Source organism: Ursus americanus, chromosome 1 (assembly GCF_024610735.1).
Source record: "Ursus americanus isolate L20-20 chromosome 1, mUrsAme1.1.p, whole genome shotgun sequence".
In the NCBI taxonomy this organism is placed as follows: domain Eukaryota; kingdom Metazoa; phylum Chordata; class Mammalia; order Carnivora; family Ursidae; genus Ursus; species Ursus americanus.
This window is the reverse complement of record NC_142127.1, coordinates 15,410,389-15,429,179: the sequence shown is the minus strand read 5'-3', so window position 1 is coordinate 15,429,179 and position 18,791 is coordinate 15,410,389. Positions and strand designations below refer to the sequence as shown.

The 18,791-nt window shown below is 41.3% G+C and overlaps 1 protein-coding gene across 5 annotated transcripts in view; it reads left to right on the top strand.

Moving 5' to 3' along the window:
* Nucleotides 1-18,791, top strand: part of NCKAP5 (NCK associated protein 5) — a 941,115-nt gene that overhangs the window by 865,068 nt on the left and 57,256 nt on the right. For all 5 annotated transcript variants that reach the window (XM_087856956.1, XM_087856989.1, XM_087856931.1 and 2 more), the window contains one exon: nucleotides 18,374-18,688. In XM_087856956.1, coding sequence (XP_087713082.1) covers nucleotides 18,374-18,688 — 315 coding nt within the window. The remainder of the gene's footprint in view (nucleotides 1-18,373; nucleotides 18,689-18,791) is intronic.

Genomic DNA, 18,791 nt, shown 5'->3' with positions numbered 1-18,791 from the left:
AAATGATGATTTCAGGTGTTCATGAGATGCTCCTGCTGAAACCAGTGGGAGCTGCTTTCCATGTGAATAATCATGCTGACTCACCAGGGTCGTGGATGCAATTAGTCCACCATGCAATTTGCATGTTGCTCTGCTCTACAAGAACACTGGGCTGCCAGGGAGCAGGGTTAAGTGGCCTTCCTCCCCTCCAGCCAGCATGTCCAGTATTCCATGGTGGGTGAGGGGCTGTGCTGACTTTGCGCTAGGTCTGCCTTTATAGATATAACTTGTATAGAGTGTTGTAATGAACCTGCCAGACAGAAGAGCAATCCGCAGCCCATGGAGTGAGAAATCCCTATTGTTCACCGACCTCTTAACAAGACAGCGACACCTTAGTCACATCCACGTATGTGCTCCTGCTTCCTGAATCGCACAGGGGTCCTTGAATGCAGCCAGATTTTGCATCAAGCATGTGAGCCCTGCCAAGTTGAGTGCAGTGTCCCGGCATGATGGGTCTAGGAGAAGGATCAGACACAGGCGTGGGGCACGTGCCTTGCTTCACAATAAGCCCTACCCCACTAGTGAGTCTGTATTTACAAGGATAATAAACTCTGCCTATAGGGTGATGTTCTGCAGGCATGTGGAATAGAAGCTGAGAGGGGTTCTTCAGAAACAAATGGGGTGAGCTGTGTCATCCAGAGTAAAGCTGCTCCTTCCCCTGCACGCTTAAGCAGACTTAGCTATCACTAGCACATTCTACTCTGCCACAGTCCTCAGGATCCCACAGAAAGAGTCACTCAGCTGCTGCCTTATTCTCCTTACTCTGCTCCATCCCTGACCTTTTCCCAATTTGCTGGGGAGAGGGAGGGCCTGAGGACCAACTAAGTGTCCTATGACTTGTTTGAGTTTGCCAGAGACATTTCCAGCCTTTATTTCCTAATGTTCTTTCAGCTGTCCTCGGCTCCCTCTGTAACCCCACCTTCGATAACACTCCTGTTGTGGCTTTTCTTTCTGCTCCTCCAGCGACTCCGTTTACAAAAAAATCTCAAGCTTGGCTCCGGATGTCTCAGTATGGCCTCCAACATCATGATTCCATTCAACCTCATCGTCTCCTCCTCCTCACCATTGTCGCTTCCCCATTATGATCTTTTACCCATGCTCTAACTCGGCTCTGTATTTGAAAGGCCTTCCCCCATTACTCCCAATTCTTCACATTTAGAAAAACAAGAGTCTTCCTTGATGCCTCTTTTCTCTCTTTCCTCTGGTCTTGCAGAGAGAGAGAGACACGTGGTCTAAAGAATCAGTAGCACATTCAATATGATTCAACGTGCGATGATAATATATGTCTGTTGGAAGGCCATGTTATGACAGTTGCCCTAGATGGTACCAACATATATTCTTGATAACATCTTTTGAATTTTTATATATTGGCCTTGGGTCAAAAAATATATGACCCAAGATGATTGCAGCTTCTCATCATATTTTCTGTCAAGTCTTGTTTACTTTTCCTGAACACCAAAGAAGGGCCAAAAATATGTAAGATTCAAACTTAAAATCCAGAGTCAGAGGTGCTAACCTAATTCCTGAGCCTTCATATCTTTCATACCACTTCCCTAACTTTGCAGAAATCCAAATAATGTAGCATGAGCAGCACTGAACCTGGAAGCAGTATACCTAAATTTCCGTTACAGTTTTGTCCCTTATTAATTAAGCAGATTGTTGCCTGGGTGTCTCTATCTATAAATTGGATATACTGGCTGCTGCCTTCCCCAACTCAGCACATGATTGTCAGGAAAGTCAAAGGATCAAGTTCATGGCAGCACATCTTAGATGTAAGATGGGCCCGAGGTACAAGGGATTCCTTTTACCAGGGGCTCTACTAGATACTGAAGCCACAATCATCCAGCAGCCAGTTCTCTTTCCCCATTTCCGACGGAACTCTAGTTGAAACAATGCCCTATGTAGCTAAGCAGATATTTGGGTTTTGGTTTTTTTTTTCCCACATCCTATTTCTCTCATTCATCTTTTTAAGGAAAAAGAGACTATCTTTATGAAACTCTTATATTAAAAGCCCAAAGGCCAGAACCTTCTCTTTGGGTCTCTTATGGAGAATGTATACAGCTGGTGACAGCCAGAGGCCTGGGGGTATGGTTTGATAGTGTGTTGATGGTAGATGTGGAAAAATAATTTGAAAAGGACAGTCTTTTTGAACATGAGGTTATTTAGAAATTGAGATTGAAGAGAGAAAAGAGAAGAAAGTCTGCATCACACTAAATAGGTTTTAAGGTTTATCAGACTATGTATTTATTTTAAATGATACCTACAAAGCCTCATTGAAAAGAAAGTCCTGGAAAAAAAAAAGCCTCCCCACTTGGTTATAAATACCTTATTGGAGTCCATAATGGGGTAGTTATTGAATTAGAAAAAAAGAAGATAAATATCAGAAGACCAAAGCTCAAAGATGAGTATCTTCTCAGCAACATCTTGGAATTTGGTCTGAAGAGGAAAAGTGGGGGATGATCACAGTAGTTGTCCAAGTAGTAGAAAGAGCTGTTGACTTGGAGTGAGAAGACCTGACTTTGAATCCTGGCTGCCGCATGTGTACTTGTTTCCTGAGAGATACAGGCCGCCTGTTTGTGTTCTCATCTCTAAAATGGAGATTACCACTGAGGCATAGTGTTGCTATAAGATTCAGTTGAAATAACGACTAAGAAAGAATATAGCAGACATTATGGTTGACTTCCCAATATTCGTTTCCACGTCAAGGGTACAATGTTATTAGGACACTTATGGTAATTTTCCCTGCAAGCAATTAGTCTGGGAAGCTAGGCCCTGTGCCAGTCAATGAATGGCTGCCCCCAAGCGACATGGGTTGGTCCAGGAATAAACTTGTGACCTCATTTGGCTAATTTTCAGGGGACAGGGTGGTGGGAGATGCAGAGAGAAATCACAAGAAGAGCCAGCTTCTCTTTCCCTCCAGACTTGGGAGTATACAGCTGACGGATATGAAGCTGCTAGCACCAGCTCCTACTGACATGGAGCCAGCGCTGACGCATGGGACGGAGGCCCTAGATTAAGGCAGCCCTGAAGCTTGCTCTGCTTCTAGACCATGAGCTGATGCAGCCTTACTGTTTAATGTGTGACTTTCCACCCGAAACATCCTTACTGATTCAGAGTGCTCGGCAAACACAGGACAGAAGGCAATACTAGAAGCATGTAGCCGTCAGCCCTGTGAGCTTTGCAGTTTGTATAGGACTTGCTCCAAATCCTAGCTCTCCTACTTGTAGCTCTATGACCAGGGGCAACTTTATTTACCTTCTTAAATCTCCATTTCCTTGTATGTAAAATGTGTCCACTGCATATTTTTTTTTTAAAGATTTTATTTATTTATTTAACAGAGAGAGAGACAGCCAGCGAGAGAGGGAACACAAGCAGGGGGAGTGGGAGAGAAAGAAGCAAGCTCCCAGCGGAAGAGCCTGACGTGGGGCTCGATCCCAGAACGCTGGGATCACGCCCTGAGCCGAAGGCAGACGCTTAACGACTGAGCCACCCAGGCGCCCCCATATTTTATCATGATCTGATGCAAGTAAAGCTTTTACCCTGTAGTAAGCAAACCGCAACTGTTGTTAAGCTGCAGAAAGATGAGGTATGATGAAGGTCAAATGCATTTCCACAGGGCATGTCCGTTTAGAGGCTCTGGTTCCTATTTAAGACCCTCTTTGCAGAGGAGAGTCGGGCACATAGCCAGAGAATCCAGGGGTCTGTGTACGCCCAAGCGAGAGAAGTACTGGCCTATAGAGTCCCTGGCAGGCTGGCTGGTACTGGGGATCTCCACCCCGACTAGGAGTCAGGTTAATGAATAGAATGAGCCTGAACTTTGGAGTCGGACTGGCACTGTCAGGTGACCCTTTTCTTCTCCGAGCTTTGCTTTCCTCCTCTGTCAAATGGGGCTAATAGTAGCTACTAGCTGGGATAGTTGAACCGATAAAGGAGTAAACGAAGCCCCTTGTGTGCTGCCTGATCTGGGATTAAGGAATAGCCCCAGTTGTGCTCCCTGGGGACCCCTGAAGACACTTCCTTCCCAGAATCACATTCAGATTCCTCTAAGGAGAATTCGAGGTTATACCTGGGGAAAGCCCAGTTCCTCTGTTCAGCCATGTTCAGTCAGGATTGCACTTTTGGATTTCAGTGGGTTTCATTTGGATTCTATTAGCCAACTGGGCATATGGTATTTAGGACCAGGTATATTGAAGTATAACTTACATACAACAAAATATACCCTTTCTAAATATACTGTTCCATGAGTTTTGATTAATGTATCAAACTGTGTAACCACCACCACAGTCAAGACATAGATCATTTTCTGGGTGCCTGGCTGGCTCAGTCAGAAGACCATGAGACTCTTGATCTCAGGGTCATGAGTTCGAGCCCCATGTTGAGTGTAGTGATTACTTACTTACATAAATAGATATGTTTTCTTAAAAAAGATCTATACCATTTTCATCACCCCAAAATATTCTCTTATGCTCCTTTGCATGAGATCCACTCTCAAGACCACTAGTCCCAGACAACCACCAATTTGTTTCTATCACTACAGGTTTACCTTTGCTAGAATTTAATGTAAATGGAACCAATCATATAGTATTTGGGGTTTGCCTCTTTTAATTAGTGCAAATGCTTTTGAGAAACATCCACATTATATGTATTCACAGTTGTGTTTTTGTTTCTGTTCATTACCAATTGGTATTTCATTGTCTGAATATACCATAATCTGTTTATCTAGTCACTAGCCAATGAACATTTTTGCTCATTTCTAGTTTGACCTATGATGCACAAAGCTGCTCTTAACATTTGTGTAGGAGTCTTTGGGTGGACGTATATATTCTTTTCTCTTGGGCAAGTGTGTTATTTCTGGGTCACATGATGAGTGTATGTTTAACTTTACAAGAAACTATCAAACTGTTTTCCGGAGTGGTTTTACCATTCTGTGATCCTATGACCAATGTAGGAGAGTTCTTCTTGCTCCACATTCTCATCAACATTTATTAGTTTTCGCCATTTTTATGGGAGTGGAGGGGTATCTCACTGTGATTTAATTTGCATCCCCCTAATGACTGATGATGTTGGACATCCTTTCCTATGTTTATTTGACATCCACGTGCCTTCTTTGGTGACACAGGCTTTCAAACTTTTGCTCAATTTTGTACTGAACTGCTTTTTCTGTTATTATTGAGTTATAAGAGTTATTTTTATTCTGGATCCAAACCCTTTATTAGATATACTTTCTGCTGTTTTCTTGCAGCTTGTCGTTTGCCTTTTAATTTTCTTTGTAGTGTCTTTGAAGAGGAAGGTTTTTTTTATCATCTAATGTGTCATTTTTTTTCTTTTGTGATTTTTGCTTTTGAGCTCTATTTAAGAAACTGTTACCTGATCAAAGGCAGAGATAATCTCTGTTTTCTTCTAGAATTTTTACAATTTTAGCTCTTATGTTTTAGTCTGTGCATTAGTTTTTGTATACAGTTTGAAGAAAGAGGTGAGGTTCATTATTCTCCATAAGAATATTCAATGTTTCTAGTACATTTTGTCCAAACATTATCTTTCCCCCATTAAATTATCTTGTCAACTTTGACAAGTGACAGTATATGTGTGAGTCTATTTCTGGAATGTCTGTTCTTTTCCACTGAACTATATGCAAATCCTCATCCAAACCACATTCTCTTGATTAGTATATAACCCAGTACAATTTAAGTAACATCAGTCCTGACATTGTTTCACTTTTTAAAAAAATGTTTGTATTTCCCAAATACTCGTAGAATCAGTTTGTCAATGTCTATAAGAAAGACTGGTAGTGTTTTGATTAGGATCGCCTGGGTTATAAATCAACTTGGAGAGAATTGAATAATATTGAATCTTCTGATCCATGGACATATTTAAAATGGGTTTCTCATAAACAGCATGTAATTGCTTTTTTTTTTTGTAATCAAATCTGACAAATTCAGCCTTCTAATGACATGTTTAAGCCATTTACATTTAATGTGATTATCTAAATGGTTGGGCTTAAACTCCCATCCCGATATGTAACTTTCTACTTATCCCCTCTCTATTTCATATTTTTGCCTTTTTTTCTGCATTTTGAATTATTTTTTTATGATTCCCCTTTATCTCCACTTGCAGAGTATTAGCTGTACCCCTTAGTGATTGATCTAATGTTTAAATGTAGTCTAATTACCTCTTTACTTTAGCGCTATCTATCTTAGATAATGTAAGAGATTACTTTCATATAACCTCTCCCATCCTTTATACTATTGTTATATTTTATGTCTGCCTATGTGAGAAACCTTGCAGTATACTCTTGCATTTGCTTTAGTTACTGATTTTTTAAAAAGATTAAAAAATAAAAATATATTTTATATTATAACCTGTATTTACCATTTCTGGTGCTCTTTACTTCACATCTATATTTCTACCTGATACCCATTTTCTATCGGCCTGTGAAAATACACTTAATATTTCTTACATTAAAACTCCTCTGGCAATAAGTTCTCTCAGCTCTTTTTTTTTTTTTTAAGGTTTGTTTATTTGAGGGAGAGAGAGAGAGCATGAGCAGAGGGAGGGGCAGAGGGAGAGAGAGAGAGAGAGAATCCTCCAGCAGACTCCCCACTGAGTGAGGAGCCTTATGCGGAGCTCGATCTCAGAACCCTGAGATCATGACATAAGCCAAAATCAAGAGTCAGCCACTTAACTGAGCCATTAAGGCACCCCTCAGTTCTTGTTTGTTTTTAAAAGTATTTTTTTTCTTTGATTTTTAAAATAATTGAAAAGTTGCTTAATTGGAGTTAATTTTATAAGGTTAATAGGTTTTGGTTTTTATTTTCCACTCAGCACTTTAAAGATGTTTATCTACTCTCTTCTGGATTATGTAGTGCCTGACATGAAGTCTGATGTCAGTTTCGTCATTATTCTTCTGTAAAGTATCTTTATTCTCAGTTGCTTTTTTTTTTTTTTAAGATTTTATTTTATTTATCTGATACAGAGAGAGAGTACAAGCAGGGGGAAGCTGCAGGCAGAGGGAGATGCATGCTCCCTGCTGAGCAAGGAGCCCAATGTGGGACTTGATCCCAGGACCCTGGGATCATGACCTGAGCTGAAGGTAGCCGCTTAACTGACTGAGCCACCCAGGCGTCCTATTGTCAGTTGCTTTTAAGATTTGTCTTTATCATTGATATTTAGCAACTTAATTATGATGTGCCTGAATGCGTTTTCTCCATGTTGGTTCTGGTTGGAATTCAATGAGTCTCTTAGATTTGGGGTTATAGTTTTTATCAAATATGGTACATTTTTGGTTATTCTGTCACATAATTTTTCTTCTCTTTTTTTTTTTCTTCTGGAACTCCAATTACACATATTTAAACTATTTCATATTGACTCGAAGGTCACTGATGCTCTGTTTATTCCTGTAAGTCTTTTTTCTCTATATACTTTATTTTGAATCAGTTATATCCTTATGTCTCCAAGTCCCTGGTTTTTCCTGCTATATCTGATATTTCTGCTGACCTATTATCTGATATCCCTGCCAATCCATTATTAATCCTATACAGTGTGTTTTTTTTCCATTTAAATAGGCTCTTTTCCTGTCTATGATATTCATTTGGGTATTTTTGTTATTCTAATATCTCGTAATTAAGTTCAAGTCTTACTTTCTATCTTTGTACATATTTATAATATCTACAATATTTTTTAAAAGATTTTATTTATTTATTTGAGAGAGAATGACCGAGAGAGATAGCACAAGCCGGGGATGAGACACAGAGGGAGAAGCAGACTCCCCGTTGAGCAGGGAGCCAGATGTGGGACTCGATCCCAGGACCCTGAGATCATGACCTGAGCCAAAAGCAGTCACTTAACCAACTGAGTCACCCAGATGCCCCAATATCTACTGTATTTTAAGGTTCTTTGTTATAATTTTATTATTTCTCGTTACTTCTGTTTCTCTTGACTGATTTTGCTCCTGAAGATGAATCATATTTTCCTGTTTTTTGCATGCCTAGTGCTTTCTGACTGGATGTCAGAGATTATAAATTTCATGTTGTTGAGTGCTAGATTTCAGTGTTCCTATACAAAATTTTGGACTTTGTTCTAGGGTGCTTTTAAAGTATTTGCAGATTAGTTTTATTTTTTCGAGGCTTACTCTTAAGTTTTGTTCTGACAAGTTCAGGGAAGCCTTATTCTAGTTGTAATTTAGCCTCCTTACTAAGGTTTGACCCTTCTTAGAACTCTACCCTATAGTCCACATATTAGAAAGCCTAACCTCCCTGAATGGTGGGAAAAAACTACTTTCAGCCTACGTGAGCTCAAGAAATTATTTAATTTAGTGCTTCATAGTAATTGTTTCTCTGATATCGTGAATTTTACCTCATGCATGTTCAGATTAGTATGTAGCCAAAAACTATAGGCACACCTCTGCTATTATCTTTTCTTTCCAATATACAGCCCTGCCAATTCTAGCAACCTTGATACCCACCCCACCCTACCCCACGAACACACGCATCTGTTTATCTCTTCAGTTCAACAGGATCCGCAGGCTCCGTGTTCCTTCTCGCTGTGTTTCAGTCTGGAAACTGTCATCAGAAGGTGGCTGGGGAGACTGTAGGGCTCACCTCATTTGTTTCCCATGACTCTGAGGTCAAGTTCTATGCTGCCTACTGTCCAATATCTGAAAACAGTGTTTAACAGAGTAGGTGTATTCCTGTTGCAGTTAATCCTTAATGGACAGAAGCAAAAATCTCTCTGTATTTTTACCTATAACCATATCCACTGGTCTGCTGGATTTCATTACTTCTTTATTATCTCCCTGTAGAGACAACCATGGAATATTGGTGAGTGGAGAGTAGCAGCTGAAATGGAAAGATAGGCTCACATCAACTTCAGCCTCCTCTTCACCCACATTTCAGCGGCAGTCACATAAAAGAAAAATATATGATCCTTAAATATTCACTTAAAATAGATTACCTTATAATAATTAAAATCCTGAACCAAGCAAGTAAGGCATGTTAGAGTGAATATTGGAAGAAAAAAAAAGAAGAAGAAGTTTAGGGGTATGAAGACTGGGGCTTTCTGGTTTATTGCATGTAATTTAAAAAAATCATTGAGACTGATTAAATATAAAGACAAATGGAGAAGAACACCTATGAACTTTAAATTTTTATCTTTCTGGAGACTTTCATTAAATATCTATAACTTCCGTAATATGAACAAACAAAAATAATTTGAAATTTTAGAGCATGTAAAAATTTAATATAAAAAAGTTAGGATAATAATACGTAGGACGTATTGTAAACATCCTAATAAATTTTTATCTGTTGCTAAGTGGATACATCTGAAGCTCCCCCTGCTTCTCTGTTTTTATACACTTCTTGCCAAATCAAGCTGTTTTGAATCTCTTCCTGCAGCACCTTACCCTCAATTTATTTTCTTTCCTCCCTCCCTCGGTTGCTTTATCAAAGCAGACGTTATCCAGGCAGGTGAAATGGAGAGAAGATGCAGTAGTCCATACAATTCAGAAAACCTGATATAGAGTAAAAAAGATTTAGAGGGACAAAATTACTCGTAATAGCCATCTATGTCTATCAGATTCACTAGATAATTGTTTAACTTCCTTTTGGCAGGACAGATAGAGATGGAGTGGATGCATGAGAGAAGGTAGATCATTGAACAGATACACGGATAACCTTTTGGAACAGACATGCTGTACTTTCTCTAAGGGGAAATCATGACTTACTAATTTGGGAATGTAATCTCAGAATGCTGTAAGTCTGTGAACAGAGGAGAATCAGTAAACATCATTTGTTTAGATCTTTAACATGTCTTTCATAAGCACCAGCCCAAAGTATTTGGAAAGAAGATACAAACAAATAGCTAAATTATAATTAGATTGGGAGGAAAAAAGTTGAGGATAGAGTAATTTTGTCATGGATAGAAAATGAACAAGGATAACAGGAAACAAGACGGAGAGATAAGTTGACATTTCTTCACATAGAAAAATGGTGATCATAGATCAGGGCTGGAGCCATTGTGATTCTGCATTTTTATGGGAGTCTAGCAAGTTTTGCTAATGAGAGTACAGTGTTGTGTTTTGTCTTGTTGTTTAAGTTAGAAAAATATCAAAGTAAAAAAGAAGACTTGACATATGGATAGGAAAGTAGTCAAAGGGTAGTCATTGCTTTGTGGGGGGTTGGGAGGGATCTGTGTGCGTGTTCATCATCAAGGACTCTTTGACCTAAAGCGACAGCTCCCAAAATAGGATGTTTGGGATCCAAGTCTGGGATCCAGGTCTGTTCCTAGGTCAGCTGACCAGTTTGAACGAGTGCTGGCTATTAAACTACACTAGTCACGTTAGACTACTCTTCTGTATCACAGTAAAGATTGCATGCAAGGCTGGGCATTGTCTCACATGACAAGCATAGTAGCAAAGCATGACACGAAGGAGTTATGTGAGGATCTCAAGATTTTTCAGTCTGGAGGGGTAAGAGAAGAGAGATAATTATTAACATTTGTAGAATCAAAAAGGGTTCAGAAACTTGCATAACGAATCCCAAAATACTAGACCAAAAGCCACCCTCAAAACCTTAGAAGAGGTTGTTTCAGCATCATTGACAGGAAGAAACACATCGTACAGCAAACTTGAGGGCTTTTTACCCCCTCGGATTTTACCAGCTGGATGTGTAAATAAAAACAAGAAGTGTTTCTATGAATTCATGGTCTACATGGGCATTTGACACGCATTTCTCACCTTTTCCAGCTGATATCCTTAAATCACATCCCAGCACAATATTTTATGTGATGCTACTATCAGATGTGGAGTATTTATTTACCAGATACCAACCCAGCCTAAGGTGGCATATTTTTTATATTGGTTTAAATAACCTGTCCTTCATCTTTACAAAGGCATTTCATGGTCTGGTTTTTCCCTTTAATTTTTTGTCATGTTAATTCCCTGTGATTTTCTCATATTCACTCTCTGTGTAGCAGTGTCCCAGACCCCCAATATCCAGGTCTTCCTTTCTATCAAAGGGAGCACAGGGGACCGGAAAACAAATTTACATTCTTCTATACACTTTTCAAGTCTCAGAAAGCTTAAATCCACTTGGAATTCAAAGGCTGAGTATCCTCATGCATTCCAAAGCCATCAAATTGAATTTACTCTTCCAGAAGGTCATCTTAATGCCACAGCCAAAGGTACCCAGTGGTTGTGAATAAATAGCCAATATAGTCGTTTTTTACTACTTTGAGAAAGCCACGGAGTAAACTTAGAATGTATAACCTACATGTAATTGATGTGACTTTGGCAACAGGCTTATTTTTTTTAGCTTGTTTCAGCCGTACAGATGAAGAGAAGGATGTGCAAATAAAGAGATCTGTTCTCCCATCTGTGGTTTAAGTTTCTGGTGCCAATACCACACGTAGCTTAAAGATGTTTAGGAACCTGGAGAGAAGTCATACAAAGACTTATTTACATGACCACTTGCATTAGAAGAAGGCATGCCAATTAGTAATATGGCATGGATCTTTAACACCCATACAAACACCCTTTCTGGCTGGTGCATCCTATTGGGTCCTCGTTGCATTTATTGGCTGAAACTTGTAGATGTGATGAAAATGACTGAAGTAAAAAAACCATTTGGATTTTAAAATTTTCTCTTTTCCTAGGATTTATTAGTGTTGAAGAGGGAAAAAAAAAATCCATGGTTACTGAGGTAGTTTGTTTGAACCTCTAAGACAGGGCAGATCATTGCACAGGAGCAAGTACAACTTTTTAGGGTAGATGAGCTGTACCTTTGCTAACTGAAAATGATGACTTACTAATTTGCAAATGTCCCCTGAGAATGCAATAAGTCTGTGAGCGAAGGAACATCAGTAAACATCATTCATTTAGGCTTTTTAAAAAGCTTTTCAGGGTGCCAACTCCAAAATGGATTTCTTGAGAGAATGGACTCCATCTTTTCTCTGCATGAGGCAGCTTGCCACCAACTCCAAGTACTTTGCTCTGTATTCACAATTGCTTATTGATGATGACAATCAGCTAACCCCCCGAAGAAAGGGTTGCCAAAAGGTAATTGGTTAGGAAATAACCGCAAGGTAGTTGTTCAGTAAAATAGACCCAGGTGCTGCAGTAGAATACTAACCAGACGGACGTTTGGTTTACCGTGGGTTCCATGACAGTGTATGTTAGCAGCCCCCACCTTTCCCTGACAACCACGTGTGGAAACTTATTGAGCCCCTGCTTTGTCACGAGCACTGTGCCAGGCTTATTACAAATGAGCTGTCATTGTACATGCTTAGAATAGTTTTCAAACCCCGTTGTCACACAGCCAGCAGGTAACCACGCGAGTCTTCAAGCCTTGTCTTTCCAACTCTGACACCTGTTCTTTTTTCACTTCCTTCTGAGAACTCAAGTCAGGTTTTCTCAAGCCTCTCCTATCCAATAATCTCTTTGAACAAATACATTAACACTACCAGGAGTTTGGGTTTACAGACTCAAGCGATCACGGATTTGTGTGGTAGGATCTGTGAGAAAAAGTTTGAGGCGTTTTAATCCATGGAAGAGAAGGCCTAGGGGAAAATTAGCAGCACTTTCCAAACACTCAAAAATTCCTTGCTAATTCAGATTCCACCAACTTGGAAATTTATATTAACCGAAACAGCGCTGGAAATAAACTTTCCCCCCTGCAGCTATTTTTAAAGATAACAGTACTGTCTGAAGAAAGAGTATAAAACAAGTTTGGAACAATCCACTTGAGAGAACAAGTTGTTTTAAAAGAGAGAAACCTCACTATTTTGCGTAAATCCTTCTAAGATGTTACCGAATAATCTCATTTACTCACTACAAATGATCCCCAGGAACGGGACTCTGTACGAGCTTAGTTCTTCTACTACTATGGGCACTGATGTTCACTTGGGACACCAGCACTCAGCACGGCATCAAGAATCCCTGAGGATTGGGGCCAGGGTGATGGTGCCACTCTGGCTTCTAGACCTGAGACCTTCCGGTCTAGCGATGCTTTGCGGGAAGGGGATGGGCAGGGAGACTGAGAAAGGCAACAAAACACCATTCCACGAGTTGTCCTTCGTCTTGGTCACAGACCCTTGCTCTAAGGACTTGGAAGTATTAAGAAATTGGTCTTTAAAATATTCAGTAATTCTGAATGATCTTATCCCTCTGGCTATCTGAATTAATGAAGTCTGAGCGTATGTGAAAAATAGCTCTACCCGAAGAAGGAAGTCAGCTATTTTCTTTTGTTGACAGAGTCAGAACAAAAGACAGCAGATTGGGGTTTCAAAAGGAAAGCTTCATATTCACTTTAATTTCAAGAAGCATTTTCAAAAGACTAGAGCTGTTTTTTCTCCACCTGTTCTTTTCATTACACTCAGCAAGAACTATGTGTCAGGCACTGTGCAGAGCACTGGTGATGGAGAGTAAATCAGTTAGTCGATCAGCCTGGAGTTATTATCAGCTCTGTCGGCACCTAATCACCATGTTGTTGAAAAAAGGACAATGTAGAATCAGGAATGGACTTATATGGGAATGTTGAGGAGATAAATAAAATCCAGTCTGCCTCCAGGATGCCTACAGTCTAATAATATTTGTTTAGAGAAGTGTGCTATTTTCTGAATGATAGCTGTGTGCCTGTTCCAGGCATCATGCTTTGTTTACTAGGGGCTATGTGTCTAGTCCTCAAAGCACCCCCATGATGAAGGCTGTATGACCTAATTTTCAGAGGAGTAAACTTAAACCACCTGCCAAGACCCCTGGTACAGGGAGCATAAGTGCTAATGTTTGTTGGCGAACTGAGTGGGGATTTTTATACTGTGTACCCTAAGTTAAGAGTTGATAAATCCCCATTGGAAATGTTTCTCCAGAACTTCTTCTCTGCCACCATCCCATGCAGAACCTCACCTTTTTTGGCTACTCACCCACTCTGGGCGGTTCGTCTCCCTCTCAGGTACAGTAACTTCCCTCTGTACTGAAGCTTCGATGCCAGACAATATTCCTAATCCCAGCACTCTGAGATTTTTCTCAAAAAAGGGGGGCCTAAAAATTTCTGTATCAGGTGCTAAGAGACCATAAAGGTATCCATCTCCTTGCCTGCCTGAGATCTGCAAAGTGATACATTTGAAGTGTGAGTTAAAAAGATCCTGAGTCTGTCTTGTAAGCAAGAAATTCCCTGCCATTCTGCTGAGGATGCCCAGAATGGATCCCGGGGGTGCTGAGAGGCGGAGCCCTCGGCTCTCAAGTAGCCGGTGTTTTCCTCAGTGAGCTACATCTTTGCTCTGTGTGCCATGACTTTAAAAGGGCTGGGAAGCACCACTGTGACTCATCCTATGAAACGTCTAGAGCTTGCTGATGACAATAAGTGAGAGAACGTAACCTTGAGAGACTGAGAGAGAGCGAGAAGGCAAATGGGACAATGAGAAGGAGGTGGGAGGACTGACCAGGGTCAGAGATGCGAATGGTGACCTTGGAAGAATGAAATGCGCTGGTCCATCCAGAGACCCAACCCTTGAACTCATTAACAAGGCCCTGTTGGCAGCTGTTCACACGGCCACAAACGTGAACTTATACTTGTCGAGATCAAGACTGTCAACTCATTCGAGATGCAAGGTCAGCTTGCCACTTTGAACTTTGTTCCTATCACAGCCATTTAATTACTTTGGGAGTTCTTATAATTCTCTGAGGAAAGAAAAAACTGGCTTCAGAAGTACAATACCTAACATTTTTTCAGGTTACAGTATTTTTATGAACTGTGAGCAACTTACAGCACCTTAAAGAAACTACATAAAGAAGGTGTCAGCATTTTCAATATAAACTCCATTTCCAAAGGTTTATGCATTCTGGAGAAATTTGCTTGAGGGTGAAACTTGGCATATGGCACCTGAGTCCCTGACTGTCTACATCTCATTTCATAGGTACTTACAAATGAGTTCTTCAAATTCACTACATTTGGTACCTGTAATTTATAGAAATGAAAAATGGCTTTAATAGCAGGTGGTTTGTGAGTTTAGCGTCCGAGCACACGGTTCTCAGGGAATCTGAGAACTCAGGAATACCAAAAGTCCTGTGTTATAGATTCTGGTACAAGAATATTATAAAAGGAAAAAGGGAGAAGGAAAATAATTTAAGGGGACAGAAACCAGTTGGTGTTTTCAGAAGCATAGACTGTACTTAGCCTGCCTTCATCATTTTTCCTACCCCAGACCTCTCCTAGCCCCATTTCCTGCCTTGTGTTTTAGACCAGGCGAGCACACACGGGCCTTGGTGGCTGGGGCTTTTCCCCAGAAAATCACTGAAAACGCAGCCAAGGATCTCATTTTGCTTTTTGAGTCTTCATTTGAGGGGACTGGATTCAGTGCTCTCTGAGCCATCGAATACTTGGAGGAGAGAGGGTTCTTAGACAAAGCCAGAAAAACTGCCCTTGGAGGCAATGCCTATCGTCTAGTCCAGAGAGCTGTGATTAATGCCAGAAAAACCTTGGCATGGAAGTCTATGGATGCAATTGAAGAAGGCAGAGAGAAGAGTTACTGAGCAATCAATGTCCTCAGAAATCATGCAGATCAGGGTGTGCAGGCGTCCCGCATGGGGGCAGCAACCATGTAAATACAGGTTAACAGTAGGCTCACACCTCAGGATGGGGAGTGTAGGAGCCAGCTAGAATTCAGGTGCCTGCTCCAATTCCAGAGGAGAAGCTGAGTGCCTTGCCTAGGAGCGGGACAGGGGGGCCATTCTGTGAGATTTCTGCTCACAGCACTGCCTCAATGGCTGTTAACTGAGTGAACCCCACTTCTGGATTTATCTGTACTTTTGGGAAGGCTCAGGATAGCTTGATGGTTAAAAGCCCGGTCTTTGTTGTTTACACCTGACTGGATTCAAATCCAAGCTCTTTATCTGTAGTGCTTGGCCTTGGGCAAGTTACTTAACCCTTTCGAGCTCGGATTTCTCATTTGTAGATGGTGGGTGATAAGTTTGCTAAGGTGAAGACGGGACGCCAAGAAAGGAGTGAAGTCCTAGTGGCTGCAATAGGCAGCCAAACTTGATGATTTGTGTCCGCAAAAGGAAAAGAGCTCCCCACGTCTCATCCTGCTGAGCACGCTTAGGTCAGGGCTACGCATTTCTGAAGGTGCTGGGAGTAAGTTGTCACGAGGCAGCCTGGGGCGTGTGGGGACTGACACATCTCAGCGGTTACAGCCTGGGAGTCCGCTTCCCGCTGCCAAGCACTGGGACGTTCTGATGAAGACCCACTTGCTCCTGTGTGAGACCGAAGTGGTTCGGCCTCTTAGAATTGCTCCCAATACAACACACGGACACGCTATCTCGGAGGGGTTTGGTATTTCTAGGCTAAAATGAAGAAAAGACCTTGAATTCTGAATAGCAGGGTCTTTCCTTGGAACTCTTCTAGCCACGCCTCCCCATGCAAACAGCTGCTCCTTTCTCAAAAAGGCCCTTCTGTAACAATCAGGTCCCCTTAACTGAAGAGGAAATGAAGGGAGAAGATAATGAACAGTCTTTGAAGCTGGTTGAGAGTAAAGCTGGCCAGGTGGAGGCCTTGAAATGAATGGGGCTAAGGCTTAGCCCTAGTGACCCTGAAAAAGAAAAGCCCCTCTCAGGCCATCACCATAGGAATCAGGGCCCTGGCAGTCCCTGAGCAGTGTCTGAGATCCCGTGGTGTATGAAGCAACCAAATGAGAGAGAGGCTATCTGCATCTTCCCACTAAATAATCCCTTTGAAAACGGAAGCTTCTTCTTTGACAGGGACTTGGTCTCCCTAGTGCCTCCAAAACGAGCACCAAACCTACTAGAACCTGTAACAGCAAAGTCTGTCCGCAGCCCTACCCCCCCTTTTCTTTCCTTAGTGTTAGGAAGTCCCCAGAATCCTGCTACTCACTTGCCCCAAAGAGGTTTTGAGGAAGAGGGTAGGGAATGGACACGTTCGGGAATTCTGATACTCATGGCTCAGCATCAAATGAGATTGTGTAAGGAAGGCACTGATGGATAAACTCTCCACCTACCAGGCACATGCTAATATCTGATAAATACGCTAAACATTCTGCATATGTCACTGTTCATTATTTAACTCTTTCAGCTATCTTTCACAGTATGCTCCGTAGCGTTCTAAATTCTAGAGATTGGATGGCAAACATATTTTTATCCTCGCAGCTGTCCCATAAGGAACCTGAGACCTCCAGAGGTTAAGAATCCTGTGTCGGGGTTCGTACAATAGTTATTGGCAGCTCCCACTTTCCAAGCCATTGTTCCATAAAGCACCACTAAAATGTTAGCTGTTGAGCCTCTCGATGCAAAGGTTATGCTGTATTCTGTTATATTGGCCACCATGCCCGATAGGTACTAAGTCTTACTTAGTCTTAGAACTAACTTTACTAAGGATGTTTTATTTTAGGATTATCATGTAAACAGGAGACTTTGGGGGTGACAAGCAGATCTCGAAAGTTGTCTCATTGGCTTGGATAAACCATACCACCGTTTCAGAAATCAAATATGCAGTAATTTTTTGGAGATATGGTATTTTTGTCTGTACCTAAAACTTCTTAAAGATGAGACACAGCAGAATATGTTACACATGTGTGGTGAAATCAACTCAATTTGTTTTAGGGAATAATAGTTTTAGGGATCTCTGGGAGTGACAAGAAGTCCAACAGGTACTGATGGGTTGTGTCACTGCGTGAAGTGAGAGGGAAAGACAAGCAGTGACTCTGTAGTCTTCTCAATAAGTTGACTTCAAATGGCAGTTGGGTCAAATGAAGCCCACAGGATAAAGTGGTAGTGTCACGGGTAAGGTACCTTTTGGGATGACCCTTACAGCGTGTGAATTACTTGCCCTCGCAGTTAAATTGAGAGGCCAGAGACTTAGTTAACTGTCAAGCGGATGATAATTCATGTAAGAGATGCATAATTACCTTTGTTAGGACATCACTTCAATGGGTTATGTGTGCTCATTACTCATCGTATTTCAGTTAATAAATTTCACCTAATTGGTTGAAGTCATATGATTCCCAATTGAAATAAAGGTGACCAAAAATAATTTCTGGTCTCTAATGACTGGTTTTTTTTCTGTGATAACTCTAGAGAGCCATCCAGGGTATAAGTACATGTGACTCTTAATGCCAGTAATGGCTGGCTGTCTTACCTCATATTATGTGAAGGGAACATTTCTATGTTCAACTAAATGTCTGTTTGATACCATTCACTGGAAATTTACTACCCCATTAATAGTCTTTCTTCCTTCTAGATCTCCCCCTTCCTCCAGATCAGATACAAATGCTCACGATCCTCTTATCCTTTTATGTGAGCCTTCTCTAATCCTCACTATGTTATTTTGTCTAGAATCCAACTGCCTGATGAGGACACTGGACAGTGGGATTGGAACCTTTCCACTCCCAGACTCGGGAAATCGCTCCACAGGGCGGTACATATGCCACCCAGACTCCCCAGAAGACACGGAGCCCATCCTGTCTCTCCAGCCAGCACTTTGTGCAGCTTCGTCCATCAGAGCTCAGACCCTTGAACGAGAAGTGCCTTCCTCTGCGGACAGCCAAGCCTCTGCAGATAACGCCATTGTTCATTCCACATCCGACCCCATCATGACGGCCCGCGGGATGCGACCTCTTGAAAGCCGCCTCCCCAAACCAGCCTCCTCAGGTAAAATGCCTATGACCTTCCAAATTAGATTGTTTCCACACCAAAATAATGCATTTGCTGACCAAAAAAAAATGGAAAACAGGCAGCAGAAAAGATTTCCACC